Source organism: Hyla sarda, chromosome 10, assembly GCF_029499605.1.
Source record: "Hyla sarda isolate aHylSar1 chromosome 10, aHylSar1.hap1, whole genome shotgun sequence".
NCBI classification, from domain to species: domain Eukaryota; kingdom Metazoa; phylum Chordata; class Amphibia; order Anura; family Hylidae; genus Hyla; species Hyla sarda.
The window spans coordinates 124,580,314-124,590,750 of NC_079198.1; the positions used below are offsets into that span (position 1 = coordinate 124,580,314).

Consider the following 10,437-nt stretch of genomic DNA (forward strand, 5'->3'; position numbering starts at 1 on the left):
GTGGGCGCCAGGAGCTTGTGATGTGATAGGCCCGCCCCATCATGATGTCACACATGCCCCCTCAATGCAAGTCTATGGGGGGGGGCGTGACAGCTGTCACGCCCCCTCCCATAGACTTGCATTGAGGGGGCAGGACGTCATGATGGGGCGAGGCTATCACGTCACGAGCTCCCGGCGCCATCTCCAGCATTCTGAACAGTTTGTTCCAAAAGCTGAACAGCGGAGTACCCCTTTAAGGGGTTATCTGGCAAAAGCAAAAAAAAAAAATATCCACCGGATAAGTTTGTGATCTCAGGGGTCCGACCGCTGGGGCTCCCCACGATATCCCAGCTGGTGATTGGGTGAGTGGGTGATCACCCAAGCACATCTTTGTAGGTGGTGGCCGAAGCACTCAGAGGAGAAACAGCTGAATAGTAAGCTAAACCGCGTGAGACGGAGCCCGTACAGGAGATCTGGGACCACCCCCCCCCCCTTCCACACACACACTTTGACACTAGAGATGAGCGAATTTACAGTAAATTCGATTCGTCACGAACTTCTCGGCTCGGCAGTTGATGACTTTTCCTGCATAAATTAGTTCAGCTTTCAGGTGCTCCCGTGGGCTGGAAAAGGTGAATACAGTCCTAGGAGACTCTTTCCTAGGACTGTATCCACCTTTTCCAGCCCATGGGAGCACCTGAAGGCTGAACTAATTTACGCAGGAAAAGACATCAACTGCCGAGCCGAGAAGTTCGTGACGAATCGAATTTACTGTAAGTTCGCTCATCTCTATTTGACACTTATCCCTTATCCTGAGACCTCCTCCAAGTGACAGATCCTCCTGAAAAGTAAATATAGTAAAGAAATTGCAGCCACAGGACATGGGAAATTTATTAAGAATTCATACACCAATCTAACATTGGAATTAGTGAAAATAATGTGGCCAAATGTATCACACAAATCTTAAAACAATTAGAATTTTAGTGTGCCTTAGGCTGGGTTCACACCACGTTTTTTCTATACAGTTCCTGTATCAGGTTTTTGATTTAAAAAAAACGGATTCCTCAAAACCTGAGTTACTGTATCAAAACGTGTGTACAAATTTTTATCTGTATAAACCCTAAAAACCGTATACGGTTTGACAAATGATGTCAGGTTGCATCCGTTTTTTAAGAAAAAAAAAGTATAATTTTTTTACTTTTCACTCCATTAGGAATAAAATTTTACTTGTTTGATTGAAATTCCAAGAAAAAAAAAAAACTGTGGAAAGTCAAAAACCGTATGGTGAAAACCGGATGGAACCGTACGCACATACAGTTCTGTACGGTTCCCATTGACTCCCATGTTAAAAAAAAAACATATACGGTTTAATAAATTTTTTCACCCGGACCAAAAACCAAATGCCGAAATCGTATAGTAAAATCGTGGTGTGAACTCACCCTTAAAGGGGTATTCCGGTGCTTAGACATCTTATCCCCTATCCAAAGGATAAGGGATAAGATGCCTGATCCCAGGTGTCCCGCCGCTGGGGACCCCCGTGATCTTGCACGCGGCACCCCGTTTATAATCAGTCCCCGGAGCGTGTTCACTCCGGGTCTGATTACCGGCGACCACAGGGCCGACGGCGTGCGACGTCACGCCTCCGCCCCCCGTGTGACGTCACGCTCCGCCCCTCAATGCAAGCCTATGGGAGGGGGCGTGACAGCAATCACGCCCCCTCTCATAGGCTTGCATTGAGGGGCGGAACGTGACGTCACACGGCGTCGGCCCTGTGGTCGCCGGTAATCAGACCCGGAGCGAACACGCTCCGGGGACTGATTATAAACTGGGTGCCGCGTGCAAGATCACCAGGGTCCCCAGCGGCGGGACTCCAGCGATCAGGCATCTTATCCCCCTATCCTTTGGATAGGGGATAAAATGTCTAAGCACCATAGTACCCCTTTAAAGGGTTTTCCAGTGAGGCCAAAACATGTATATATTGCTGGTTATGTAGAGAAACAAAGCTATACTTGCCTACCCTTTGGTGCCCTACCACAGCTCCTAGAGATGAGCGAACTTACAGTAAATTCGATTTGTCACGAACTTCTCGACTCGGCAGTTGATGACTTATCCTGCGTAAATTAGTTCAGCCTTCAGGTGCTCTGGTGGGCTGGAAAAGGTGGATACAGTCCTAGGAAAGAGTCTCCTAGGACTGTATCCACCTTTTCCAGCCCACTGGAGCACCTGAAAGCTGAACTAATTTATGCAGGAAAAGTCATCAACTGTCGAGCGGAGAAGTTCGTGACGAATCGAATTTACTGTAAGTTCGCTCATCTCTAACAACTCCTGTTCAGCTCCTTCCTGCCCCTCCCTTTTTTCTTCCTGCTTCTGATACAAGAGCAGGACCTGCCTGCTTAGCCAATCACTGCTTCCAGCAATGTCCCGCCTCGACCAGTTATTGGCTTAGCTCTCAGGTCCTGCTCCAAGCTCTCCTCTGGAAAGCAGAAAGAAGAGAACAGTGTTAGGGGACTGGAAGGAGCTGAACAGGAGCTGCAGGGGACCAGGGATAGTGAGGTATAGGTTTTATTTATTTTTTATTTTTCTACAGCCTCAGGAATATATACATTTTTTTGACCAAACTTGAATACCCCTAAAGTCTATTTCTGCTATTGTATTGTATCTTGATACCAAAATATTATGGCCCAGATTTATCAATCTGTATGGGACAAAACAGGTCTGAATTTCCTTTAGCAACCAATGACAGCTCAACTTTAAATTTTACCAGAGCTGGTTAAGATATAAAAGCTAAGCTGTGATTGGTTGCTATGGGCAAATTTAAAGGGGTACTCCAAATTTTTTTTTTATTAACTGGTGCCAGAAAGTTAAATAGATTTGTAAATTACTTCTATTAAAAAAATCCTAATTCTTCCAGTACTTATCAGCTACTGTTATGATCCACAGGAAGTTCTTAATGGAAGAAGGCAGGAAAAGGACCCTTGAAGGAGGCGCTGCTAGCTCTGGTATGAAAGATGAAGCGAAGCCAGAGATTCTGGAAAAGTCCTCAGCAGGACATTTTGGCAGTGCAAAAAATGAAAAACGGATAGGATGACGCGTTTTGGGAGGATCCCTCCCTTCCTCAGATCAAGATGACATGATAATAGCATTGACAGGTTTATATGGTCCCAAAATGGGCACCAAAAACAAGGGGGAGGAGTCAGCAGAGTACAGGTAAAAATACAGTATAAAGTGCAAAACATTAATACAACACAGTACACATAAAAGGCATCTCTAAAAACACATAATAATGAAGTTTAAAAAGGAATACAGTGGTTAGTACACAGGTATGTCATTTTAAACAGCTGAAGAACCGCATTAACTTCATTAAAATGACATACCTGCGTACTAACCACTGCATATCATGTCATCCTGATCTGAGGAAGGGAGGGATCCTCCCGAAACGCGTCATCCTATCAGTTTTTTATTTTTTGCACAATAAAATGTCCTACTGAGGACTTTTCCAGAATCTCTGGCTTCGCTTCATCCTTCATTACCAGAGCTAGCAGCGCCTCCTTCAAGGGTCCTTTTCCTGCCTTCTTCCATTATCCACTCCAGGACAACTCAGTCTTCTCCTGCAACCCTTTGGCTCAGCAGCGGCTTGAACATTTAACACCCCATTGTGGGTTACATGGGCAATTACTACTACCATCAGGTGAGCAGCCATCTATAAGCTCCGCAGGGTTGCCCCCCACTCACCACTCTCAGTACCCCTTGGTAATACACGAGGCGCAGTCCGAGGGCTTTTTTTTCTTTTCTCCACAGGAAGTTCTTTTCTTTTTGAGTTTCCTTTCTGCCCGACCACAGTGCTCTCTGCTGACACCTCTGTCCATTTTAGGAACTGTCCAAAGCAGGAGAGGTTTTTTATGGGGATTTGCTCCTACTCTGCACAATTCCTAAAATGGACAGAGGTGTCAGCAAAGAGCACTGTTGTCAGACAGAAAGGAAATTCAAAAAGAAAATAACTTTCTGTGGATCTTACAGAAGCTGATAAGTACTGGAAGGATTAAGATTTTTTAATAGAAGTAATTCACAAATCTTTTTAAATTTCCGGCATTAGTTGATTTAAAAAACAAAATGTTTTCCAGTGGAGTACCCCTTTAACCAATTTGTGTCTCAGATTGAAAGATAAATATGGGCCTATGGAAACTAGTGAAACTTGCTTCATCCTAAATAAAGTAATAAAGATTAAAATAATTAATAAAAATTTACCAGCGTTCACACCACATTTTTGTTTCTGTTACAGCGTATTTAATTTTGTTGTAAAAACATAGTCTATTGTGCGCAAAAAAGTTTTTTTTCATTATAATTGCCGCCATACAGCAGCATCCATTTTTAGCATCTGTTAACTTATACCTCTTTTTTTCCCCCCTAAAAACGTATATGTTGAACGGAAATAAGAACATGGTGTGAGCGCACCCTAATACAGATAAAGCAAAAACTTACCTGTAAGGCTATGTTCACATGCCAGCCTTTCTGCACGGAATTCCGCATGAAAATTCTGCATTAATTTATATACACTTTAATGGGATTCTTCTGTCCTATTCATACAGCAGAATTTTTGATGTAGAATTTCTGCTGCAGGAATTCCATTGAAGTGAATGGGCAATTAATTTCTGCAGAATTTACTAAAGAATTTTCATGCAGAATTCTGTGCAGAAATTCTACCATGTGAACATTACCTAAAGGTGAGAAATAGCTCCTAAAACAGTGTTTCCCAACCAGGGTGCCTCCAGCTGTTGCAAAACTACAACTCCCAGCATGCCTGGACAGCCTTCGGCTTCAGGCATGCTGGGAGTTGTAGTTTTGCAACAGCTGGAGGCACCCTGGTTGGGAAACACTGTCCTAGAAGGTACTAATCACTTTATGGCTAGGTTCACACTGCGGAATCTCCGAAACTCAGAGATTCCGAATGCGGCCAGCGCTGACTGAATCAGTCGGCGCTAGGACTGCACAGACACTGCAGTATCCAATAGACTGCAATGTGTTCTGCGAGTATTTCCGCCTGAAGAATGAGCAACATCATTCTTCAGGCGGAAATTTTCAAGTGGATTTTCCGTTCACAAATTCCGCTTCACAAATTCCGAATTGTGAATTTGTGAACGGAAACCCATTCACTACACTATACATTTTAGCAAGCGGAATTTCTGCCTGAAATTTCAAAGCGGAATTGCAGGCGGAAATTCCGTAGTGTGAACCGAGCCTATAGGTCACAGTGTTTTCAATGGAATTCCACAATCCCATTCAGACAGCGGAATTTCCACTTTCCACAAAAATACATGAAAGTTCCAGTGGAATTCTGCAATTCCATTCCATTGAGCAGGATTTTGTGGAGCATTGTGGAAATTCCCATTGCCTAAACCAGCTCGTCCTGGCACAGATAAGGAGTTCTACCGCACTATACTGTGGGGAGGCGCTTCTAGACCAATCTGTGCTAGCACTTCTGTAATACAGGGTTTTCACCGGTCAAATGTCCACTCTGATGGGACGTATCATCGAGCCGTTCACATATGCTAAAGATCTGAACTGGCCATAGGTACGTTCACACTTAAAGGGGTACTCCCGTGGAAAACTTTTTTTTTTTTTTTTTTTTTTTATCAACTGGTGCCAGAAAGTTAAACAGATTTGTAAATCACTTCTATTAAAAAATCTTAATCCTTCCAGTACTTTTTAGGGGCTGTATACTAAAGAGAAATCCAAAAAAGAAATGCATTTCCTCTGATGTCATGACCACAGTGCTCTCCGATGACCTCTGCTGTCCATTTTAGGAACTGTCCGGAGCAGCATATGTTTGCTATGGGGATTTTTTCCTGCTCTCGACAGTTCCTAAAATGGACAGCAGAGGTCAGCAGAGAGCACTGTGGTCATGACATCAGAGGAAATGCATTTCTTTTTTGGATTTCTCTTTAGTATACAGCCCCTAAAAAGTACTGGAAGGATTAAGATTTTTTAATAGAAGTGATTTACAAATCTGTTTAACTTTCTGGCACCAGTTGATAAAAAAAAAAAAAAATGCTGGGAGTTGTACTTTTGTAAACAGCTGGAGGCACACTGGTTGGGAAACCTTGATCTATAGTAGTGTTTCCCAACCAGGGTGCCTCCAGCTGTTGCAAAACTACAACTCCCAGCATGCTGGTAGTTGTACGTTTGCAAACAGCTGGAGGCGCACTGGTTGGGAATCCTTGCTCTATAGTAGTGTTTCCCAACCAGTGTGCCTCCAGCTGTTGCAAAACTACAACTCCCAGCATGCTGGAAGTTGTACTTTTGTAAACAGCTGGAGGCACACTGGTTAGGAAACATTGATCTATTGCAGTGTTTCCCAACCAGGGTGCCTCCAGCCGTTGCAAAACTACAACTCCCAGCATGCCCGGACAGCCTTTGGCTGTCCGGGCATGCTGGAAGTTGTAGTTTTCCAACAGCTGGAGACACATTGGTTGGGAAACACTGCTTGAGGGGGTCTTGCTGGGAGTTGTAGTTTTGCAACAGCTGGAGGCACACTGGTTGGGAAACATTGATGTATAGCAGTGTTTCCCAACCAGGGTGCCTCCAGCTGTTGCAAAACTACAACTCCCAGTATGTCCGGACAGCCTTTGGCTGTAGTTTTGCAACAGCTGGAGGCGCTATGGTTGGGAAACACTGATCTATAGTATTGTATGCTGAGTATGGTTTAAAGTTACAATGATCCAGGAAACACCAATGTATGCTGAAAATGTTTAACCCTAGAAATTCTGATTAATACGTATATAAAATGTTCTTTCTTTTTCTCTACAGTGCTCTGCCCAACCTAACGTGTGCCACCCGGATGGCAGATCAGGGAGAACATTCATGTCACATCAGGACTGCATGACATAACATTTACATTTTGCATTGAATTAATCCGAGTTAAGGGCCGGTATTGATTATTACCTTTTGCTTTCTCATCAGTTTAATCACAATGCGCTCAGAGAAACACAGAATTAACCCTATTAGGTTTTGTGTTACCCATGAGCTCTATGGTTCGTTTTCTACCAAGACTTCTGCCCCCTGCTGGAAACCAGTAGCAGTCCGACGCCTTGTGCTAGAACCCGACCTATCAGGGTAACGTGGGGTGGATTTGGGGCTATTGTTTTGCTCTGTACAGATGTATAATTCTATTTACTAGGACACATGATGGATTACTAGTAGAGATGAGCGAACTTACAGTAAATTCGATTCGTCACGAACTTCTCGGCTCGGCAGTTGATGACTTATCCTGCGTAAATGAGTTCAGCTTTCCGGTGCTCCGGTGGGCTGGAAAAGGTGGATACAGTCCTAGGAAAGAGTCTCCTAGGACTGTATCCACCTTTTCCAGCCCACGGGAGCACCTGAAAGCTGAACTAATTTATGCAGGAAAAGTCATCAACTGTCGAGCCGAGAAGTTCGTGACGAATCGAATTTACTGTAAGTTCGCTCATCTCTAATTACTAGCAGTACCTTATTCTGTGAGGTGGAAGAATGATGGCGGCCTGGGGCATAATGGATCCACATTGGATTCACTGTGATGTAACTCATCCTTAGTATTGTACGTGGCCACTAGTGTTGAGCACGAATATTCGTAATGCGAATTTTTATCGCGAATATCGCCATATTTAGAATATAGTGCTATATATTCGTAATGACAAATATGTGTTTCTTTTTGTTTTCACATGCGAATTTTTGCATTGGAAAAAAAAAAGTAAACGAACATAGCGAATTTTCGCGAACATAGGACGAATAATGGTCAAAATATAGCGAATTTCCAATATAGCCCCATCTGTTCATCACTAGTGGCCGTTTGCTGCCAAGACCATTTACCCGTAACAGTGTTTTGAGCGTCCGCTCCTTTGTATCTTCTACTCATTTTGGCCAAATCAGCCGTTTCTTTCCCTCTCATTTTATTGCGGAGATTCTCACCCATTTGTGTAACGCGTTATGGAGAGGTTCTGGGCCGTGTGTAACAGTCACGTCCATTGGCAACAAATGGGGGTCCCTGTGGCCGATGAGTGTCCCTGCAAGTAATACGCCCCTGCGACTTATCATCTCTGGACAAGAGGGGGCGACGTCTGGCACGCGGAGGTCTCTGTACATTGTAGTGTATTAGAATGTGTCTTGCCATGTATTAGACGATACGAAATAAATCTCATGTAGTGAACGTGCGCTGTGTTTTCTGTCGTTACTAAGAGTTATAGGTGAGAATGTACGGATATAGGTAATGGATCAAGGAGAGAAACCCAACATAAAGGCACAGAATATTGGTGCTTGTTAAAGGGGTACTCCAGTGAAAACCTTTTTTCTTTTAAATCAACTGGTGGCAGAAAGTTAAACATATTTGTAAATTACTTCTATTAAAAAATCTTAATCCTTCCAGTACTTATTAGCTGCTGAATGCTACAGTGGAAATTCCTTTCTTTTTGGAACACTGATGACATCACGAGCACAGTGCCCTCTGCTGACATCTCTGTCCGTTTTAGCAACCATGCATAGCAGATGTATACTAAGGGCAGCATGGTGGCTCAGTGGTTAGCACTGCTGCCTTGCAGTGCTGGGGACTTGGGTTCAAATCCCACTAAGGACAACAATAAATAAAGCGTTATTATTATAATAACGTCAGCAGAGAGAACTGTGCTCGTGATGTCATCAGAGAGCATTCCAAAAAGAAAAGAATTTCCTCTGTAGTATTCAGCAGCTAATAAGTACAGGAAGGATTAAGATTTCTTTAATAGAAGTAATTTGCAAATATGTTTAACTTTCTGCCACCAGTTGATTTAAAAAAAAAAAAAAAAGGTTTTCACCGCAGTACCCCTTTAAAGGGGTATTCCGGCCATATACATCTTATCCCCTATTCAAAGGAAAGGGGATAAGATTTCTCATTGCGGGGGTCCCGCCGCTGGGACCCCCCGCGATCTCCGTAAATCTCCAGTCTCTGAAACCTTTGTTTCCAGGACTGGAGATGTGAAGTGACGCCACGCCACGCCCCCTCCATTCATGTCTATGGGAGGGGGCGTGACTACCGTCACGCCCCCTCCCATAGACATGAATGGAGGGGGCGAGGTAGGATGTCACGTCTCCAGTCCCAGAAGCAAAGAGATTTCCGAGACTTGGAGACTGCACCGTATAAAATGCGGGGGCTGAATGGAGATCGCGGGGGGGGGGGGAGTTTCCCAGCGGCGGGCCCCCCGCGATCAGACATCTTATCCCCTAATAAGATATATTTGGCCAGAATACACCTTTAAGGGCACGTTCCAACATGCACAAAATCTGCAGCAGCAGCAGGAAAATATGCTGCGTATCCCTCACTCACCATACAAACAAGGCTTTCCGGCGGCAGCCCTAGGTGTGCAAGGAGTTTTGGAGGTGGGGCCATGTGCCGGCGTGACTGTGACGCCTCCAAAACTCACTGCACACATAGGGCTGCCGCCGGAAAGCCTTGTTTGTATGGTGAGCGAGGGATACACAGCGTATTTCCCGCTGCTGCTGCAGATTTTGCGCAGCGTGAAATACGCTGCGTATTCGCCAAGTGGGAATGTGCCCGAAAGGGGATATACAAAAATAAAAAAACATTGCTAATTTTTTTTTTTTCGAAAATAGCACCACCCCTGTCCTCAGGTTGTGTGCTGTATTACAACATTGCTCCATATATATCAATGGAACCGAGCTGCAGTATCACACACCACTTGTGTGGTGCTGTTTTCTGAAGAAACCGGCTTTTTTTTTCTAATCCTGGATAACCCCTTTAAACTATTTTTCTTTATTTATCTATCTATTTAATAAATCTATTTTTCTTACTCTAGTGATCTCAAAGCCAAAAGCCTAAAAACCATTGCACTCTGTAAAGGGTCAAATGACCTCAATGATAAAATATGTTGGGTTTAAAATAAAAATGCTATGTAGCGCCATCTGCTGGACAAAATGTGTAAACTACCAGTAATGTATACAAAGATTATTCCATTAAGAAATTTTATGACCTCTTTTTTCTGTTTGGTAACAGGTTTACCGCGCCGCAGTAACAATTCCCGCTGTGTTTTTGCAATTCAACATGTGAACACAGCCTTAGGCCTTGTTCACACAATTTATTTTAACATCAGAAAAACCTTTGGAGATGTGGCACTGATAACCACTTTGTATGTCTTTTAATCTTTTGGAGTTTTTCTCGTGCATTTAGCCCCATTTAGTACCCACCATGGGTCCCCCACATGAGGGCAGAATTTTGTGCCAAAACCCACATATAAATCCCTTGGTTGAATAGGGACTTACCTGGATGTCTCTAGGTGTCTGGACTCATCTGTCAATGTTTTCTTACAAAGTGAGAAGGGGCGGTCCAGCCCAAAACAACTTGAAGGAGATTTATCAGGGGATTTAGTGTTTTTTTTTTTTTTGCTTACAAAATTCACACAAAAAGTCGCACGTGCGCGTAAGCAACTTTTTGTG

General features: G+C 43.7%; 1 protein-coding gene across 5 annotated transcripts in view; it reads left to right on the forward strand.

Annotated features, from left to right (window-relative positions):
• Positions 1 to 7,243, forward strand: part of FEZ1 (fasciculation and elongation protein zeta 1) — a 129,837-nt gene extending 122,594 nt beyond the window's left edge. For all 5 annotated transcript variants that reach the window (XM_056544266.1, XM_056544265.1, XM_056544267.1 and 2 more), the window contains one exon: positions 6,784 to 7,243. In XM_056544266.1, the coding sequence (XP_056400241.1) occupies positions 6,784 to 6,800 (17 nt within the window). In that variant the 3' untranslated portion in view covers positions 6,801 to 7,243. The remainder of the gene's footprint in view (positions 1 to 6,783) is intronic.
• Positions 7,244 to 10,437: the final 3,194 nt, after the last annotated feature.